A 21,496-nucleotide genomic window follows, 5' to 3' on the forward strand; every position below is an offset into this window, starting at 1 on the left:
ATTCGAACAAATGTACCAGTAACATCTGATTGCAATACTCTGTCAGCTAATGATCAGACAAATTTTTATTTCTCCTAATAAAATAAATAAAATGGTATTTTATTATTATTAATATTATTAGTATTAATTTTTTATAACCGCTCGGTAGGCATAAACTTTTAAAACTTGATAATCAAAAAAAAATAATTATTTTAATAATTTTAGAACTTTTAGAAGAATTGTTTATTTCTAGTAGTTTGTCAATATTTGTGTCTTATTGTCATAGTCATTTATATTAGGTAATCAATATTTTCATGAAATGTTTATTCAGTTAGAGAAAAACAATCAGATTGTGTATTGGCTATCACTTTCAAAGTTATAAAATACTTGCTCAGTTCACTATCATAAATTAATAATTATGACCAGTGGTGTATTGGATAGTATACGGCGGTATATGGCGTATACCCAATACACTATTTTTATCCATGGCGTATAGCTTATGAGAAATTGATGATACGCGGATATACGGCCGTATCTATCGTAAAGCTTGAAATTTGACAAATATAAATAATAAAATTTGTGATTATATGTATGACGTGATTCGGTATCGGTTATATTACTATTATTTTTCTTTTTTTAATGAAAAATTCAAATTTGTTATCAATTAAAATCAAGTTTTTGCTATCAAACAGTTATAATTAAGAATGTGTAGTTCATGAATGAGTTTTTTGGATTTCTACCATATGACGGTTAACTACATGAAATAAAGCGTATTCATATGGTTTATTTTAGTAATACATCACTGATTATGACCATAAGACTGGACATGGTTTGAAATAATGGTTGAAATAAAATTATATTACGAACACATAGAAGCAAACATGGGTGGATCCAGAGATAGGGGTTAGTACCATCGCTGTTGGAAAAAAAAATATATTGAAAAATAAAGTATATTAAAAAAAAACTAAATAATAGACAAGAAAAATAAATGTTGACAGTCTTAGTACAATATTGTCACATTTGGTGGGGGAGGGTGTAAGTCCTCAAGACATCCCTACGTATGTCTATGAACAGCTTTATTGTATGATTTCTCCTATAAAATGTCCCAATCGTAAACAGATCCGCCCTCGGTAGCAAATCTATATTTCCATAACAAATGGCTCGGCGGGGTCTCCGGAGGAAGTGCACGTTTGCAACTTGGGTGGGGTGCTAATGCCAATCACCCTCCACTAACGTGCATCTACGATTCGTAACGATAGGTGTGCAACATCGCGCGAGGTACGCGTCGCCGGCGAAACATTTTTGCGCAAGAGAACGGGAGGCAACGCCACACCGCTGGTACATGCCTAACGGACATCGTGTACGTGTGTGCGATTTGTGGTTTTCGTGCGATTCGTCCTCGCCTAACACCGTGTGTCACCGTAAAGCGCGCGCACGTACATGGTACACAACAGCCGAAGTCCCCCCCCCCCGCCATAGACCCTGCGGTACTGTGCCGGTCGATCCTCCGCCCCACGGGTAGCGCCCCGAGGGCACGAGGAGATCGTCTATTGATTTATTCCGCTTCGTGCGCAGTTCGTTCTCCGTCCCATTGCCTGGCAACCACCACCTGTAACGTCGTCGTACCCTTTCGGTTTCTCCGACGGGATCTTACATGCGCTGTTCGTCGTTCCGAAACGGTCAGTAGCCCGTGCCCCGCCGAGACATTCACCGCCGGAAAATGAAACGGCCCGTCGCGCCGCCGTTCAACGTCATCAACGCTCGCCGTGCGCTGGCGGTGTGCGTGGTCGCCGCGATATGGACGCCGGGCCGCGTCCAGTGTTCCGACGACAGCCTGCGATCCGCGCTGGAAGCCATTTCCGACAAAATTGGAGCGACGCCGTCCCGGGTGGTTTACTTGGGCCCAGGTAATGACTCCAGCACTACGCGTCGATGCCCGCCACAGGCTCACCTACCCCCGTTCGATAGGCGCAAAATATTGTTACGGTGACGCGTGCCTGGACCGACGACGAATGATGATTTCGACGTGGATCAGCTACATCGCGATCCATGGGTGCGACTAACAAGGGCATAGTCCCAGTGCTCGACTTGAGGGGGGACGCAGTACCTCAACTAATTTTCAGACATTTTAGCACCCCTCTACTATTATTGTTATAATTATAACGCTTAACAAGTTGTGGGGACGCTTTTTTTTTTAAAAGTAAATAGAGTCCCCCAATATTGGCGTTCAGGTGTAGCGATTTTCATAATCTAATGCATCCCGAGGAAGCGAAAATATGTACGAATCTAAAGTCATCCCAAAGACAATAAGGCGCAGTAGGTGTGATCTATAAGATAAGTAATATAAAGGTGCCCATTTTCTTATTGCAGTAACGATGAAACATTTAATCTTAGTTCGCATGAACTGAAATTCAAAATATTATATCCATGCGCCAGGTTTCTTTTTCCTTTCAATATATTGTAACGTAATATGTTGAACTTTTTAAAAGTATACCTACGCTTGTTTTTGTTAGAATTATTATGGAGATTCTAGGGGGCAAAGTTCCCATTAATAATTATTCGGCTGGTGTAGTCAGTCATGTGTGCCAAACAACGCCTACGATGCGGCTGTTCGATAGTTCTTCGTATTTGTTTTTTTTTTTACAGAAGTATACAATATAATCGACCAATTAAATTTAATATTATTCCCGATTTTCGTTTCGTCATAAGTGTCTACGGTGAAAATCGAAATAAATCATGGTACTAAGAAGGTATATAGAATATCGAGTATACCAATACAGTAAATACTTACGCCCAAATGTTTTCGTTGAAAACTACGCGTTAAAATTCATCGCTCAAATGAAGAATATTCTTACAATTAATAGCTAATTTAATTGCAGAAAACAAATAGTAATTTTTTTTAACAATGCGTATAATGTTACACTGGTTTTGTTTTAAAATAAATGTAAATAGATAATAATAAAGTTAAGCTTTTCTTGCTGTAATGTGCGAACAAATGCAAATAAAAAAAAAAAAAAAGTTAAGCTAGAATATAAATCGAGTAATAAGAATGGAATCACCTATTATAATTTACTATTTATTTATTCACGGACAGTACCGAAGTCAGTTAAATATCAATGTTTGATACATAAGACCATCGGGCAAGTTTATAGGAATAAATCACAATTCATTATCTGAGATAACTGTAACTCTTTTTTACTAATAGTTTTATTTGTTCCAACATACCCTTTCAAACATTAGCAACACATTTATACTTTAGAATATTTGAGCCTTATTTATATTATATACCTATACTTATTGACTGTTATTTACACTGCGATTAAATATTACCATTGATAAACTATTAATTACAATTAAAATGAAATCAACTAATTAACGTATAAAATATATAAACATATACTTATGTATTGTGTACAAACTATTGAATTGTACAATATTACTTGAAAATTAATTATTTTATTGATTTTTTATTTTTAGATGATGGCCAACCCGAAGACATTGGCTACGGTTATCAGAAGAATTTAAGAAATTTAGAAAATATATTCGAACAAGGAGCGCCGTCAAAAAGCAAGGTATCTAAAGATGGAATGGCTGAAAAATTCCTCAGCTATTTATCTAGAGAAAATCCGCAATACAATCAAAAACCTTGGAGTAAAAAATCGATTTTCCGTGAAAGAGAAGATTCCGATGTGCCGGATAATTTACAACAATTAAAATACGATCGATATGCAATGCCTTCTGCTTTCCGTGAACGATACAAGACTGATCCCAGAATTGTGCAAGATTACAAGAACAATATGGAAGAACAAGACAATTATTTGTATGCGTTGAATTCACTTATAGACAAATACATCGAAGAAAACGTGCAAGGGATGTCGGATGAAGAACTGGAGAATTTTCTCAAGTCCCGAGAAGACAAACGTAACATACCAGAAGAATACCAACATTTAAACGATCCTTATAAAAGATCGCACTCAATGAAAAGGCAATATTTGTTTATCCCGAGATATCAGGCGAGGAAGTACAACAAAAACCAAATCAAATGGACAAAACCGAGATTAACGAAAAGGTCAAAAAAAAATATTTCGTTGAACGAATCGCACACCGACCCAAAAGTAGCCGCAGAACTCAACAATATTTTTCTTGGATCAGAATCAGACTCGAATGCCAATGAAAACGCCACTGTAGTCATAAACAATAATAATGTTAATAAAACATTAACGTCGGGAGAGGATAATATGGAGTCCAAAATAGAATTGAAGAAAAAGTCTATTGATTGGAGTAATTATTTTGGATACGATCGAAAGTATGTTAACATAATATATAGGTACACTACGTTAACTGGAAATTTGCACTAACTTATGATCTTGTATCAATTATGTATTCAAAATTTCGATTTGGTTATTCTGTAAAGTTGTATAGCAATGATATTTTGGAGAAAAAAAAATTTGAAATCATTTTAATTTTCAATGAATGAGGGAAATTCATAGTTTTAAAAATACAGTCAATTTTATAATGTTTATTAACTACGGGACATTATGCTCGTAATGCTAAGGACTAGTTCCTTGAAAATTGATAAAAAAAAAAATGCCTGATTACAAGATTTCACTTATGGATTTTAATTTTTGTATAATTTTTAAGAACTTCACAAGGCCATAATTATTAGCGTGCGTGAGATATTCAATATAGATCATGAATTACAAAGACCAATTTTCCAATTAATTGATATACTTGTATATTTATAATTTATGAATATTGTGCTTTTTAATTATTTTCAGAAAAAAATCCATTGAAAACATTCCTTCTGACGACACTATTTTAAATCAATACATGCGTACCTATGGTAAAGAAATTGAAGTTCCAGAAAACAATGTGAACAATTTAAAGGACGATACATTAATGTGGTTGGAAGATACATTGATAAATGATGCATTAAAATATACAGGAGCTAATCAAGGAACTAATGACCCAGAAGAAATAAATAATGTAAAAAATCAAGTAATAGAAAATTTGAACCAAGCCTACAACATTGAAAAGCTCAGACAAGAAAATAATGAGATACAAGGTATCCATTAAAAAAAAATTACCAGCATACAATTACTATTTTATAATATTAATTTTATTTTATTTATTTTTAATAGAAAAGCAATATGAAAAATCTGATTTTGTTATACCTACAGAAAATAACAGTCAATCAATAAATTCTTTAGATACAGCAGACCTACATAAAGAAAGTAATATATTGAGTCAATTTAAATAAGAAAAAATAAAACATGTGTAACATATGTATTATTTATTATTAGCTGATCACAAGGAATGTACTCAACTTATGCAAATAACTCAAGACTGTTTGGATCTGGGTGGCTCAGCAGGGGATTTGATGTTACCTGTCTGTACGCTTTATCGTGTTTGCCGTACTTGTGTAAGTAAAATTGAACTTGGGACATTTTATATAGCCTTTAAAATATAAATTATATAATTTTTTAGGAATCTGAACGTTCGGAATGTGAAGAAAAATTTGTGCAAGGTTCTCATGAATTGTGCAGCAAAGCTCCATTGTGTAGATATTTTTCACGACGTATGTTACAACTTATGCAGGATCATCCATTACATATGGAATGTCATAAATGCATGGTTAACTTTTTACAGAATGAAGATTAATAGATGAATCTAATCTAACTATTACATTAATTAAAATTAACTATAAAAGGAAATTTTGCGTATAACATTATATACATATATATATATATATATATATATATATATGAAGTATATATTAATAAATATATATTTACCTAAGCTTACGGTTATAGTAACTTAGACGGTGCTAATCTGTCTCAGAGTTACCAACTTTTTTCTTGCGACTATGTGCAAGTTAAAATTATAAATAAGTAGTTCAATACATCTGTTAAAAATAAATATAGCATTATCATAAATATATATATTATATATTAAAAAAAAAAAAAAAATTAGTTAATTTATTATTGTCATTAATATTATTCTAATTATAATAAACTTAAGTTGGCTCTATCTTCTTTAAATGTTTTCTAATACTATTTATAAAATAAGTATAATGTTTATATAAGAACAAATGTATACTATAGGATATCTCCAAGAAAATAAAAAATAAAAAAACAACCTTGAAATATAACAAAAATTATTTTTAACTTAAAAATAATACTGGTAGTTTAAAATTTTAGTAAACAATAAAAATTAAATTATAACATACACTATTGATCACAGATTAAAAAAAAAAAAAATTACAATAGTTTAACTAAGCCTAGATATGTATGAGAAACTCTACGGCTAAGGTTTATGTTTAAAGACATTTCCCTGAGCCTAATTAAAATTGAATCTCCAGTCTTGAAATGTTCCATTAAAGATGTAAAACAAGAAATTTCTGTTCCATAAACACCCATTGCACTACATACTGATAGTGTTTCATTTACATCAGATGTTATTTTTGTTATAGCAAAACTGTTTCTCTTAGAAGATGACAAATAATATACCTAATAATTAAAATTTATTAAATTCAAAAGTATTGTTTTTGTCTTTTTTTCACTCATTTATATCATAAAAAAATTACAATATTTAACTGTTACTAAATTATAAAACTTTAAGACTAAAAATATATTGTTATAAAATAATATTATTTTTTATTAATAGACAATTTACAATATTAATTAAATTTTCTTTCAAATAAACGATCATTGAGATTTTATAAATTTCTAATTAAAAACAAGATCATACATATCTGATGATATAGGAACACACATACAAATTTTAAATCACTAATAATCTTAAGTTTAATTTAAAAAAAGAAAATACTATTAATATTTTTGCAAATTGAAAATATTTCAAATATAACCATTGGTTCTGGTTAAACTAGATTGAAAAATTATATAGGTATAACAGTATTGCTCTGAAAATGAAATATTTTGCCAAACAATCTAAAAATGTTGATCCAAACCATCAACTGAGACAGTGGGCCTTTTAATCATTAAGTTTATCAGATAGAAAATATATTACCTGTATGTAAAGTAAATAAAACCCTTCATCAACAATTTCAAGTAAAGTTCTTCTTGAAGTCAGCTTAATGGGATGATTGTCAACTGATACACTTTTGTTAGACAAAATCCAAGGTCCCAAAATACCTATTACAAAATATACAATTAATTTCTAAAATATATGAAGTATTATGTTTACACTAAGGTTGTTATTCGACTCATTAAAGCAATAAAAGTATAAAAAGCATCAAATTATCTTTTATGACTTATCCTATATACTGACAGCATTATATTGAGATGAAAATTACAGTAATTATTTAAATCTCAATTTCAAATTGTGGCAGAGGTGTAAATATAGTAAATTATAAATTGTTATGTTATATTAAAAGTAATTGTACAAACTACCATTTTGTTCAAAATCTGTGTTTGGTTGAGCCAAAAAGAATAAAGACGAATGTTGAACTAGAAAACAGAAAATTTTACTTGAATTATTAAATATATACAACAATATTTTTATAAGAATTTAATAAAATTATAAATCACATTTGACAGAATCACTGGACCGAGTGTGTCGGCTCTTTACATATTGATTGGCTGATTTGAATTTATCAAAATAAAGTTCATCTATATTATCATCAGTTAAAGTTCTCATTGAAGATGGTTTTAACACACACAGCTTTTCTTTTGAAAATAGAGTTCTCAATTCATCAACAACATAATAAATATATACAACTAAGAATAGCACCGTAAAGTTAATAAATATCACAATAATATCTTTCTTCTTCCAATAGTTCTTATTATTCATCTTTTCCTTTATCTGAATACCCATAACTGAAAATTAGCACAACTATTAGTTCGTTCGACCGGTCAAAATGCATATAAACAATGGTAATAATTATTGGTTAATCGCTGAAGATAATGACAATTCAGCAACGAAATAACGATAAAACGATCCAATTACCTCGACAACGAAATTCACATTCGATCCTATATGTTAATTAATATCAATCTGCAATCATCCAATCGGATTTCTAACATTGAATACAATATTGGATCCGTTTCATAATTAAATATTGGAAAATCGAATTGTCGTTGTCACGAACACGTGTTGTACGCAACGATGGAATAAACGTACATCATAACCGTGAGATAGGTACTCGTGAATTGAGACGACGGTTGACGGTTCACTTAATTACTAGTCCGGATCCTGGAAGTTTTAAGATGTCACATGTTCGAACGTCCGAACGTTTTGACGAAATGAACATTGTGCTGATAGCACCGGATGAAAATCGTCATTTTATCGCCGGGTCGGGGTATAATGTTTGAAAAAAAAAAAAAAAGGTTTATTATCATTTATCACGCGAAGATGGCAGCTGCTGACCCCCAAAGACTCGTCCGGTGACAATGGGCGTCAATGTGTCGCGATAAGACAATGGGAGCGGGCGCACAATGTGTTTTTATTATCTACGGACGGAGCAGAGCAGCTGGTGGTCGTGTACACAAACCGGCCACAATGTTTCGGATGCACCTGCATGCTGTTGGATTTAAGGAATGGTCCGCACAACGACATAAGGCTAATAATTACTGATACGAAGTAAGAAAAATAATAATAATAAAAATGGTCGCCCCAGTGATCCCGATGGTAATGTCTCCGCGGGTATTACATTTTTGTTGTTAAACTATTTGCTTTGGTAAAATGCAGCACAACAGGGTCCCTTGAACGGTCGGTAAACCAAGTTTGGTCATTTACACTTAAAGATTACCAAATGGCCAATATTCGGTGTACAAGTGATCGTGAAATATTTCAAATTGAAAATCGAACGACGGTTGGTTTCAAATTGTTAGCTATATTATTAGTTCTGTTAATGTTCATTGGAGAGGGTAAGCTTATCTGGTGGCGATATTGGCTAATTAAAAACGAATGAATTAAATGAACAATATTAGCTATATAAACACAATATAATATTTTATGTTGTGAATTATGACTTAATTGTTCGGTATGTTACCGTAAATAATAAATTGGTAAATAGTAATAATAGTATGTAAGTAATGTACACTTCAAGAACGTAACTGGGGGGGGGTCCTGGGGTCCGGAACCCCCCGAAATTTTCAAAAGTAGAAACATTTTAGCGATGAATATAGGTTATTAACTATAAATTGTATTAAATAATAATGTTTGGCCCCCCCCCCCCCCCGAAATTTTTTTCCAGTTACGGCCTTGGTACACTTATATAATTGTGGATATAAAAATATACAATAATGATAAAAATTCTGCAAACTGTACAAAAGTAAGGTATTGTTTGTTTAATATTTTTAGGGGGACTTTAACTTCAAATTATTTATTTTGGGGGGGCAACTAAGCCCCCGTGATCCCCCCACCTCCACCTATGATGGGATGATTGATTTATGTAAACAAATCCTCCACCACGCGCGCGAACCATTTTACTAGAAAATAATTATTGTTCGATACCAGTTTTTTTTTATCGATTTGAGTAAAGTATCGAAACCATGGTATTGATACAATAAGTATCGAAAAAAAAAGTATTGATACTTTATTGGTATCGGTAGTATCGCAACGTCCCACAAGGACGATGTGGAAAAAGACCAGGTCGGAATTTTAGTTTTCGGGGTTCACAAGACACGACCAACGACTGAATTGTATTAAAACGATTGGGGAACATTGTTCGTTTAGCTTTCAATTGCTTTTCCCGCTGAATTAGTCAGGGATCAGATCAGACTTGACCGACCTAAAACACCATACGCGACAACTCACAATTGCTGCGGCCAGTCACCACCGTCCTTCCGTGAGCAAACCGGATCCGCGATTTCGATCACTTCCATTCCGTCTATGTAAATTTGAAGGGTGTCTGAGTCCGCCGGCGGCCTTTTGATATCCAAATCGTTGTCCGTCGCGTTTTGCTCTCCGATTGCGTTCAGACCTTCCCATAGGTATTCGTCCCGCGACGACTTTGCAGCCGTCCATCGATTTCACCTGTAATCCAATAGTAATAATAAACAAATACCATATATAAGAACGCTCCAGGCACGCTCGAATATTGACGCTTTACTAAAATTGTACTCTATAGCACCTGGACATTTACAGTTGTACGTTTTTCAGTTTCCATATAATGCCACTTTGTCAAACCGTGACAGTATATGATCGTGAAGCGAATTGCGACATCTCATAACGATATCGGCGACATTTGTTAAATCAAGAAGACGATAAATTGTAAAAGAACTGTACTTGTGTCAGTTTACATCTCTTCGAATACAGCATTAGAAAGAATTTTCCGTCTTAAATCTAATGACGTACACTGTACGGCGTACAGTCCTAAATTAAAATTAATGTTCGAGATGCTCGAAAAGTATAATAATCACGATTTACCCATGCTTGTTGGCGGAGACGGAATTTATCGAAAAATTATGCGTACCGAACTAGGATTACAATTAAGTAACGTTCTCGTAACAAAAAAACGGCCTCGCGCAATTCGACTTGTATTAACGCCGTATTTTATCGACACATCGAGCAGCTTGAAACACATGAGTACGTTTCGTATTTCAGTACACACCGTCCTTTATTATCAACACTAAAAGTGTTGTAAATGACGATTCTGTCATTTAAATTAAATTCAAAAAAAAAATTATATTCAATAAATAATTATCATGCGGTCATTGAAACATGTTTATTTTTTACGCGAGTTAAAAAAGTTACCTACAATTTAATTCTCGTCTCCTTGTATCTAATAACTAATAATCGTCGTCGACATTCTTATGTCAATTTTATTCAAGTAGAAACAAGACATATACATGTAGCCTATATACTCTTTGAATTTTTATTATAAACGAATACATTTGTAACGGTACAGAATTGTTTATCTGTCGTTAACCATCAACCGTGTCATCCTCACGGCATAATAATAAACCAAAATGGTCATGGATCCAATCTCAGCACTCATTGACTGCGCCCGGAGTTTTACGCTAGAGTCTCATTGAGATTACAATCGAAGGGTAGTATAGACTGCTACCACATTGACGACGACGACAACGACGATTGCTGCGACCGCGACCATCATCACTACTGCGACGAAATCGACCACGGACAACGATCTTTGCTACGACGACTGCGGCAACACGGTTACGGTGACGAAGAATATCTGTCACAGTTAAATATCCAACGTATATATAAATTAAAACGGCCCTTGTTAGGGCCACCAAATTCCCATCCACCTCCAATGATTTGATCGACGAGGTTCCGGGTCCGCGTTGGCATATTGACGAAAACTCTTTTGAGTTCTTCCGATTATTGTCAACGACCATCCCTTGCATGATTGTAAATATAATAATCAGCCCCACTGTATTCTCGGAACCCGATGAGCCGCTTATTTGAGCCTGTTGATCGGGATCCAGACATGGAAAGTATACCCCATGATCTCAACATGTACTATTGGAATAAAAACAATGAAGTCATGCGCAAAGATAGTTGACACTTTAATCTAAATCGACTTATCGATCACACATTTTACTTCTAAAGGGGTTCCTATGCTAAAATAGATAAAGAAAATCAATTCCCGGTTATATTACTCATGTATCGTTAGCATAGGCGCAATTTCAATAAAAAAACTGAGGATGCTTAAGTTCTGTATTTATTGGGTATTTAATTTATATTAAAACTATAAGGATTTAATGAGCCGATTTTTAAATAAATACAAATAAAGGTTCCGATGGGGTTCCGGTTTTAAAATGAATTTAAATTAGGGTTTCAGTGAACTCGACAAAATGTGAATTGACGTTTGTTGAGTAACATTGTTTTCATTCGTATTTCATTACAGTTTTATACTCTAATAGTCAAATGTCTGATGACAAAAATAAGTTTTTGATTCATAAACATGAACATTATTTGGGGGTACTAATTGTAAAATAGGGGGTGCTAATACCCCCTAAGACCCCCTCTATTTGCGTCTATGATCGTTAGAAATTTCAGACTATATATTTTTAATAAAAATTAGAAGAAATGTAATTTGTAAAAATTAAATTATTTAATAAACATAAATAGAATAATACGAATAAAATTGGACATAGATTATCTGTCTCATCGTTGCTCCTGCTACAGTTTGCCACCAAAAAATAATATTTAAATGTGAATGTTTTTTATTTACAATAATTAATTTTAATTACCTATGAAAAACATTAACCCATGAAATTCTAAGGTCTGTTAAAGTTGAAAAAGTTTTTATACACCCTCATTTAAGTTTCAAAACGATTTTTACTAAAATTATTATTCTATGGTGCATGTTAGAATATAACTATCTACAAATACAACAATGTATTTTTATTTAAAATATGGATTAAATATTGAAAATATGCTCTATTTTATAACGTGAAAATCATATTTTCAATTATTTTTCAGTCGCAATAAAAGAAGTATACCTAAGAAAGTTTCCTTATGCCTGGAGGCCGGGGAATATATAAATTATGTCATAATTTTAAACATTATTTATGTACAAAAAAAAAAAATAAATAAATAATAATAAATGTTATTAAAAACATTATACTTTAAATTGTTAATAAAAATGAATACTTTAATAACAAAAGAAAAAATGAAAAGGGGTCTAGAGATTACCCGTGCAGATGAAACACAAATATATATTTAATAATAAAAAAAAAAACTTATACCAATTTAAATTATAAATTTAGAGTATCAGTATTAATAATTTAAATAAATATAGAAAGGAGAAAAATTGATTAAAGTAATGGAAAATATTATTTACATAACAGAGAATATTTAATTATCATATTTTAAGTTTAATAAGTTAATGGATTAAATATAAAAAAATTAATTCGAAGCTTAAAAACATAAATTTAATCAATTTTATTTTAATTACAGTTGTTATTCAAAGTAAAAACGACGTACTATTATTCCTGGGAGTAAGTAGATTGTCACTCATAAGTTTGTTTCACTCTGGATCGGTTCATAGATTTCGGCTGTTTACTCTAATGAAAAGAATAAATACAATATTTCAATAATTAATTAAAATAATTAAAGAAAAATAAACAATAATTTATTATTTTATATTAAATATTTATATATTTAAATATTTATATTTTATATTTTATATATTAATACTAATATTAATATATACAATGGGCAGGAATTATAAAAAATATAATTTGTAAGAATAACAATATTTAACAAACATGATTAGAATAAGGCAAGTAATATTAGATATAGATTGTCTGTCTCATTGTTGCTCAGACAATATACAAACGATTAGTAAGTAAATGGTATTAATTTAATTAAATAATTTTAATCTGGATTATGGCAAAAAATAAAAATCTATGCATGTAAATTTTTTTTAATATTTACAACTCTTTCCCACAAATACCGTTTAAATTATAAAAAATTCTAAATTCAGACACTTGTTGGTATAGTATACTTTCAACAAAATATATGTAACAACTAAAATAAATTTTATAAAGATAAACAAAATAGGTAAATAGGTATTTCATAAATTGAATTAGGTAGGTAGTTATTTTTATTTTTATTATTATTATTACGTACTTATTATTATTAATTCTTCTTCTTCTTCTTCTTTAGTTTCGGCCCTTAAGACCATCCTGAAAACGATAAACTTTGTCACCTATCCCTGTCCTTCGCTACTTCTCTTCATTTGACACCAGGCTCTATCCTTTCCACTTCTCTTTTCACACCATCTTCCCATCTTAGTCTAGGTCTACCTAGGGTTTTCTTCGATCGCCCGTTTTACTAAAGTACTCTGTTTGCACCAAGCATGTCCTGCCCAACATAGTTTTCGTTTGGCAATCTCCCTAACTATACTCGGCCTCTGAAAAAGTCTTTGGAGTTCCACATTATGAAGTTTTTTCTATTCATTAGATTGTTTATCGAATATGGAGCCGAAAATTTTCCGTGGAACTTTTCTTTCGAATATCATTAATCTTAATTCTTCTATTTTTCTCAACGCCCATGTTTCCAAGCCGTATAGAACAACTGGTCTTAGTAGAGTCATGTACATTTTGATTTTTAGGTTTTTGGATAAGACCTTCGACTTAAAAACTTTTTCAAGTCCATAATATCCTCTATTTGCTAGTTGTATCCTTGTTGACACCTAGGGGGGTTAGGGTTAACCTATGGCTAATTATTATTAATTATGTATTTTATAATTTGTTATACTCGTGCGAATAACATAAAACCAAGTTGCTTTAACTCGGCCAATTTTTAACTTAGAAAAGAAATTTCAACCACTAAAATTCATTAAAAAACACAGAAAAAAAATAATTTGTGGTCAAAAATAGGTCATGTCATTTAAAAAAAAAGTTTTTGTGCGCATATGTGAAATTAGTTGTGACAAAAATAGTTTAATTATCTGAAAATGTGTATAATAATGTTTATTAGTAAGCCAAAAAAGCAGATTTGAAATATATGGAACCTGCACAAAGTTATTGAGTGTTTCCACTTATCGTGATCACGCTGTATTGTATATCATGATTATAATCATACAGTAGAAATTATAATTGAATCGTTTTCAATTTGACGTATTATATGTACTCAGTGCGCACTTGAAGCGGTGCTGTATGTAGGAAATTTAGGGACATAATTTAAAAAATCGAAAACAACATTTGACGAATAGAATACTTCTATAGAAGTATAAGTATATTCCATGACATAAATGTAATATATAGATTTTAAGCGATTAATGTAGAATTATTAGGATATAAATGATTACGTATACTTAACTATTGTACTATTATAATTCAACTTACTGTAGGTGAAAATAAAAATAAATATTAGATTAATATTCATATAGTCATTTTAAATCGTAATAAATTTGTCTAAAAATGTTACCTTGCTGATTTCATATGAAGCATTGAAACGCATATTATTCACATTATTGTGTAACTGCGTTGTGTTGAAAGAATATTGGTTCTGTGCCCATAATACTATACATACATAAGCGGTTAATTAAATTTCATAAAAAAGAAAAATTGCTTGCGACAATGGTTTACGATTTCCAACATTCTATGTTAAGCTTATACTAAATAATAGGACAAAAAAAATTTATAATTGTATTAACTATTATCACTTACTTAATAAAATATACTCCCAATTTTTTTTAATATTGTCTTAATCGAAAAAAATACCAAGAAACAATTGTAAATTATACCTACACTTTAAATTCAATTTTAAATTTGAGAAATTGTTGCTTGAAATTTTTGATAAAAGTTAATTATTTAAAAATAATGTTTGAAAACTTAAATTTACATTATATATTGATGAGGGAATACAATATCATTAAGACCGGTTTTTTGATTAATAATTAATTTTTAAAATTAAATTGAAAATTACAAGGTTTTTTTTTGTACTACCCGAAACATATGCAAGTCTGTACAGTGCTTATCCTTATACCTGTAAAAGTGTTTAAAAATACGCCTCTTGACCTATAACTGTCTTCAATTTTTTGTAATATTCATTTTGTTATTTAAAGTATCATTTGGATATAATTTAAAATTTATGACATACTGTACGAGAATTTTGGTGGAGATATTGTGTGAAAACTGTTAACGAAAAAATAAACGTCATTGTAAAATCAATACATTCCTTATTTCGCTCGGAATTTAATGTTTGAAAATTCCACAAAAATTAGTAGATGTCTAGCTGTAGTACATGACAATAAAGGATTTAATAAAAATTATAATAAAATTAAATGTTGTATTGGAATTTCAATATTCAACGAAAAATCATATAAAATAGAATTTCAAAACATTTTAACTAAAAAAATGTGAACACGATTAAAATGTAGAATCCAATTTTAAATTGTATCAGAATTTCGGTGAAGTCTTTGAAGTTTATTTATATACTTGTATTACTTTGTATAAAATGTTATACGTATGTATTACTAAGATTCGGTTCAGATTTGATATAATTTATTTGCCGTATTTTTCAACTAACTAGTTATTTTGGTACCTATGTTAAAAAAGTGTTCAGGCTGTTCTTGTCTATAACCATTATCTTTTAAAAAATGATCCGGAATTTTCAGTCGCCTTAGGAAGTTTTTCTTATTTGTGTCACAGAGAATATTTTTATTTCAACAAAAAGATCTATAATTCTCTCCTATTCTGTATTAAAGCCATAGTTTCAATGCAAGGGCCCAGAAAATGTACATAGAAAATTAACCAAAATATATCGAAAAAATAATTAACTCATATGTAGAAAATATAGTATGTACAATGTAATATGTTACAGTTAGTAAATTACGTAAGAAAATTAACAACATTAAATGTAAATAGTAATTAGTGTTATACTTAATTTTTATACAATAAAGTTTAAACTATTATATATAAATAATTATTTAAAACTTTTGGATGTAGACATTTACATATTTTACAATACATAGGAAAAAGTATTAAAATCATTTTAAAATTAAAATGTTTAATCCATTTACCATAATACATATTTGATGGGTATTGAGGTATTCAGGCAATATTTCATTATGGTATCGCTGTATGTATAATGTTAAATTTTACTAAATTCCCGAGGGTAAATGACCCAAGTCAAACGCATGTATGAACCTTACTTATACTTCTAATGTATTGATATTTACCTCATTACCTGGATATGATGGCAAGTTATGTGTGTGGCCGCAGCAATGGGATTAGAAATTAAATGAAAGAAAGAGACGATTATGAAATATTTCCTATTGTTAGTTGTTTCACATGTACGTAAATCGAATTTGGAGATAACCTGTTCGTATTTCTGTTCTATGTTCGGATGAATGGCACGGTCCAAAAAGAGTGTACGGTCATAGGTAAAAGGCAATTTTTGGACGTGCAGGACAAGATTAAAAACCGGTATACGTTTAAGTATAAATATTATACATACCTAATGAAAAATTTACATTGACCAAAAATCGACAGTTAATCTAGACATCACGTCATAATACACGGCTGAAACTGTAATGTTGGATAATCCACATAGTATATAAAGTTCTCAAGCTACTTTTTCATCGTACAAGTATAGAACTGTTCAAAATATCTAAAAAAAAAAAAATTTCCTTAAAACATAAAACTCAGTATAAAATAATATTATAATTCTTATAATTTCTCAAACATAAACAAATTAAAACACAAATTAAATTTATTTTCTGTACTATCATGTAGTTTTCCACGTATTATCGTGTAGCCTCTAAGCTTTACATTAAAGCTAATAAACAAAAATATGTCTTTTCAAAGTGTGTATTTTCTATATTTGACAGACCTGCATGCACTATGTATTATATAAGTATAATATATAATTGACTAACTTGTAGAATAATGCTATAAGTATATAATATACGAGTATTAATAATATCTTTAGTATAGAATATCTTTAATATAGAAAACGCGAAGTCGTCATTCTATGTAAACCGATGCATGAAAAATTTCAATTAAGTCTGCAGATTGGTTTAAAGACAGCAAGTGAAAAGACGAGCATTCATACACTAACCCACTTCTTCGCTATGTGTTTGTGTAATAGCTATTATTGGATGATTACTTTAGATATTCTTGTCATGTTTGACTCTGGAAACGTAAGTGTAAAAAAAAAAAAAAAACACTTAAAAATCGGTATATAACAACATTTACTCACCACGCATATTATATATGATATTTAACCGTTCAAATTGAAAAACGAGTTTTCAAGCCCTCGGTATTTATAATTTTTATAGAAAAATAGTTTGTATTATATTGGTAGGTATATTTCACGAAAACATATTTATAAACATAAGTATGTATAAATAATAAATAATAAACTATCTTAAATCCTATAAATATCAATAAGAAATAAATAATTGCATTTGAGTCAAGAATTTTAAAATAAAAACTGTATAAGTTTGAAAATTTAAGTCACAAAGTTTTCAAATTAATATTATTATTCGAGTTTCCGATAATTTCTGGTTGTTCGGAATCGACTGTTGGTAATATTTATACTATAATTCATGTTCAATTACCTACTAAATTTCAGTTTCTTTGTGAATACTGTTTGTCTATTAATTTATTTTATTTTATTGAAAATAATTATTTTCTATAATAAATGTAAGCTTGAAAATAATAAAAAATAATCCAAAAAAATAATGTAGGTACGTCAGAATCACTAAAAAATTAAACAGAACCAATTACCTCAAGATGATGATTTAACAACAACAGTATAAGATTAGGTTTATTATTTGTGTTTAGATATTTTTTATTATTATTAGAATCTTTATATTTATGAGGTTTATTTGTAATCAAGATCTGATGGTGATTTAGAATTTTAAATATCCCTATTGATTAAAATATAGATTTTAGGTTTTACAATTTTAAATAAATCGAAGAAACATATTTTTATTGGTCTTACAATAATTGTAATATTTAATGTTTTTTGTTGCAGTGATTAAGCTTTCGTATATAATAATTCAAGACCAAGTTACTAACAATATACTAAATGTATATTTTACATCAATATTCACCAAGGATTATTTATTAAATGCGTGGATTTATCATTCCTTTAAATTTACATATATGATTAATCTAGAGTCTAGACCACTGAATATTACTGTCCTATTTTAACGTATAGCCATGGCATTTATGTTAAATGTTAATGTTAAATGTCAGGCATATTAAAGGTATAAAGTGAGGGAAGTTTATAAAAATTTGTAAGGACGAAATTCTAGCTTACGAATGGATGTGAATTAATCAAATTTAAGTAAAGAAAAATATATATAATAACATTAAGCATAATCATAGGTCAGTTGAAATAACATAAAATATTACTTTCAGTTATATTCTGTACAAAATAAAACTAGCGAAAATTTAAATTAAATTTCAACAAATACTCGTTTAATTTTTTTGAGTAAGCCCCACTTGAAAAATTCTTATGTATGAGCGTGCTTGTAACTTAAATTGGTTAATAACATTATTACTACTGTTATTGATAAATATTGGTCAATATTAATTAGAATCACTAACTTGAATAATTTGACTGAGTACAACATGAGTTTGTCATTAAAACTACTATAACTGATTTAGTATTCTATGTTTAAGTTCAAATGTAATCCTAATACTTTTAAATAAGTAATTAAAAAAAAAAACAGAAACCAATTAAATATCTACGTTTTTATGTGTTCAGTATTTTTATGTGTACGGTGTGAACTGAGATAAAAACAATTTTTCGATACAATTTGAACTGAAACAACAACTATAATATGAATAGTCAATAATGCAATATATTTTTGCAATTATCTGTTACACAATATTTTTTGTGCGCTTTGAAGTGCTAACTGATGATTGTATGATGTTCGTAGTTCCTACGAGTTTGACAGTTGTAGAAGTGTCGGGTTTCGGAACCGGTTATGAATTATCAAAAAACTGAAACTTGATTTAAATTCAAATGCTTGTTTTATTTTTGTTCGAAATTAGGGTAGGAAATTAAATTTATTTATTTTAATAAATATACTTTTAATGAATTCTCAAATATATAAATCAAAAAAATCTAAACTAAACTAATATAAAATTTCCCCTACTAATTTTTTTGGCTATATAATTATTTTTTTGATAAATCGTCATTTTGCAGCGTCTATTCGAACAAAGTAAACTTTACAGTTATCTTTATTACCAGCCGGTATAGATTCTATAAATGTGAGTAATATCATATGAAAAATTGTTCTCTCAGGGTCATTAGTTCAAAACTAAGAAAAAAGTATATTATAATAAATATTGTATAATACTTATCTGACAAAACGATATATTATATAGGTATTCATAAATCATAATAGTTAAAAACGAGTTTAAAACAACATATACTTCTACCTTTAGGCTGTTATGTATGTATTCATCATCTAAAAAAACTGACGATTTATATTAACGAACTTCTCTACTTTGTGTATAATTGCTGTTCATCAATAATTACCAATCGAATAATTAATTTACCGTAATGCATTCGGTTATAAGAAAAGTATTAATTATTTTGTGAATCTTCATTGACGGCTATTTAAACTTCTGCACATTATATTTTTTTATGATTTTATAAGATGTACACGTCATTTGCGTTTTCTACTAAATTATTTTAATTTTCTGAATAGTAATTAATATATTTTGAATAGCATTGCCGGTATTACGGGTTGGTAATATAAGAAAATACAACAACTTTAGTGTTGAAATAAACCAGATTATATAATTATAATCAATGTTCCCATAAACGAAAACTACAGCTATCGGTATTGTCACTTTTATGTTACTTTTTAAAATCACAATCTCATTGTAACCTACGGGTCATCCCGCCCAGGTACAATTTTTCATATGACACTGTAAATACATTATAAAGTTAATTTCTTTGATTATAGGATAATCACAAACTGTCAAAAAATAAAATGTAGAAATACTGCATTTACTATTGAACAGAACTCGAGAATACGTAGTAATACGTATATATTATATAAATAGGTACCATTTTACCATATTTATGTTAAAATTACTTATTTTTAACTCATTACAATAATTATCTATGTTTTTTAAATATAATTTATCAAAAATATCATTTGGGACAGTTAACGTTTACAAATATACCAGTAAAAAAATTGGATATTTAACACTGATATACTATTTACTCGTAAAACATTTATAAATTATTAGATTAGTTTATGATTTGCATCCATTGTTTTCGAGAACACGCAGAGATTTGTGGAACTTATATTTCAATAAAATCTCGATGTTTTTAGGATAAACTCAGTTTTCTGTTAAAAAATATTTTATAGGTATTATGATTCACTTTAACTTGTGTATTATTTACTTTACACTGATAATCATTTATGATTACGTTGTTTAAAATTTTCAGACAATACGTATTAATAAAAGAGTATCTTTTGTGGTTAAATATTAATCCTGTACACCTAAATACGGGTAAAAAAGTTAAAAAATCACTGTTTCGCATTATTGTACTGGTGTAACATATAATTATTATTATAGTTAGGTATTCTCACTAAACTTTTTGCAGTTAACCTTAATGCGTTTCAAGTAAGCAACAGATAAAACGAAAAATACCATGTCATCTCATTGCTGTTATATAATGTGTTCTTAACGTTTTATAAGATGCTAGATGATCGATGTAGGTATATAATCACGCGGCTAGTTGTTATAAATTCCATTTTTAAGCACGCATACGGCAGAATACCTATATTTTTTTTTTATAAAATATACATATATAAATGACATCACCTTCGCACTAATGCAAACCATTAAATATGAATTATTTTTTTTGTAATTTTCGGTAATGATTCTATAAACATAGATAGGTACCTTTTTAGTATCTGCGATGTTTGTATATACGTCATCTTCAAAAAGTTTAAAAAATGTTTCTCCTTATAAACAAATAAATGTATAAATAATAAATAAATAATATATTCTTATATTACTAGCGAAAATTTACATATTTTTCGTTGTCGGTTACGTTCAATAGTTATTTTGAAATTATATTTGTTGAAATA

The 21,496-nt window shown here is 29.7% G+C and overlaps 2 protein-coding genes and 2 long non-coding RNA genes across 6 annotated transcripts; 1 reads left to right on the forward strand and 3 right to left on the reverse strand.

The window, feature by feature from the left end:
* The first annotated feature begins 1,515 nt into the window (after positions 1-1,515).
* Positions 1,516-5,693, forward strand: LOC112691560 (myb-like protein X). The gene is made up of 6 exons (XM_025565847.1): positions 1,516-1,886; positions 3,457-4,285; positions 4,758-5,044; positions 5,121-5,213; positions 5,283-5,401; positions 5,467-5,693. The coding sequence occupies exons 1-6, from the start codon at positions 1,700-1,702 to the stop codon at positions 5,638-5,640; spliced, it is 1,689 nt and encodes a 562-aa protein (XP_025421632.1). The 5' UTR covers positions 1,516-1,699; the 3' UTR covers positions 5,641-5,693.
* A 478-nt stretch (positions 5,694-6,171) lies between these two features.
* LOC112691561 lies at positions 6,172-8,578 on the reverse strand. 2 transcript variants are annotated; one of them, XM_025565848.1, is made up of 5 exons: positions 7,948-8,578; positions 7,530-7,817; positions 7,389-7,448; positions 7,009-7,133; positions 6,172-6,488 (listed from the first exon to the last, which is right to left on the reverse strand). In XM_025565848.1, exons 2-5 carry the CDS (start codon positions 7,813-7,815, stop codon positions 6,240-6,242), a joined length of 720 nt encoding a protein of 239 aa, XP_025421633.1. In that variant the 5' UTR covers positions 7,816-7,817; positions 7,948-8,578; the 3' UTR covers positions 6,172-6,239. The 2 variants fall into 2 exon arrangements, with proteins under 2 accessions (XP_025421633.1, XP_025421634.1); XM_025565849.1 differs by having other exon boundaries at positions 7,392-7,448; positions 7,948-8,576.
* A 630-nt stretch (positions 8,579-9,208) lies between these two features.
* LOC112691574 lies at positions 9,209-14,233 on the reverse strand. 2 transcript variants are annotated; one of them, XR_003149318.1, is made up of 4 exons: positions 13,546-14,233; positions 12,898-12,977; positions 11,214-11,427; positions 9,209-11,140 (listed from the first exon to the last, which is right to left on the reverse strand). It is a non-coding gene; the product is annotated as an uncharacterized LOC112691574 (long non-coding RNA). The 2 variants fall into 2 exon arrangements; XR_003149317.1 differs by having other exon boundaries at positions 9,209-11,427.
* A 2,281-nt stretch (positions 14,234-16,514) lies between these two features.
* LOC112691595 lies at positions 16,515-21,474 on the reverse strand. Its single transcript, XR_003149327.1, has 3 exons — positions 21,439-21,474; positions 21,309-21,370; positions 16,515-17,034 (listed from the first exon to the last, which is right to left on the reverse strand). It is a non-coding gene; the product is annotated as an uncharacterized LOC112691595 (long non-coding RNA).
* Between the last annotated feature and the right edge of the window lie 22 nt (positions 21,475-21,496).

The sequence above is a fragment of the Sipha flava genome, unplaced genomic scaffold (assembly GCF_003268045.1).
Source record: "Sipha flava isolate LNK unplaced genomic scaffold, YSA_version1 64_pilon_pilon, whole genome shotgun sequence".
Lineage (NCBI taxonomy): Eukaryota > Metazoa > Arthropoda > Insecta > Hemiptera > Aphididae > Sipha > Sipha flava.

What these genes read in the sequence shown, in the direction of transcription:
- LOC112691560 (XM_025565847.1), top strand. Translation starts at nt 1,700, where the DNA reads ATGAAACGGCCCGTCGCGCCGCCGTTCAACGTCATCAACGCTCGCCGT. An exon ending in GGTGGTTTACTTGGGCCCAG is followed by an intron (nt 1,887 to 3,456) that starts GTAATGACTCCA and finishes TTTTATTTTTAG; the next exon opens with ATGATGGCCAACCCGAAGAC. An exon ending in AGAAAATAATGAGATACAAG is followed by an intron (nt 5,045 to 5,120) that starts GTATCCATTAAA and finishes TATTTTTAATAG; the next exon opens with AAAAGCAATATGAAAAATCT.
- LOC112691561 (XM_025565848.1), bottom strand. Translation starts at nt 7,815, where the DNA reads ATGGGTATTCAGATAAAGGAAAAGATGAATAATAAGAACTATTGGAAG. An exon ending in AGATTTTGAACAAAATGGTA is followed by an intron (nt 7,134 to 7,388) that starts GTTTGTACAATT and finishes ATTTTGTAATAG; the next exon opens with GTATTTTGGGACCTTGGATT. An exon ending in TTTATTTACTTTACATACAG is followed by an intron (nt 6,489 to 7,008) that starts GTAATATATTTT and finishes TTTAATTATTAG; the next exon opens with GTATATTATTTGTCATCTTC.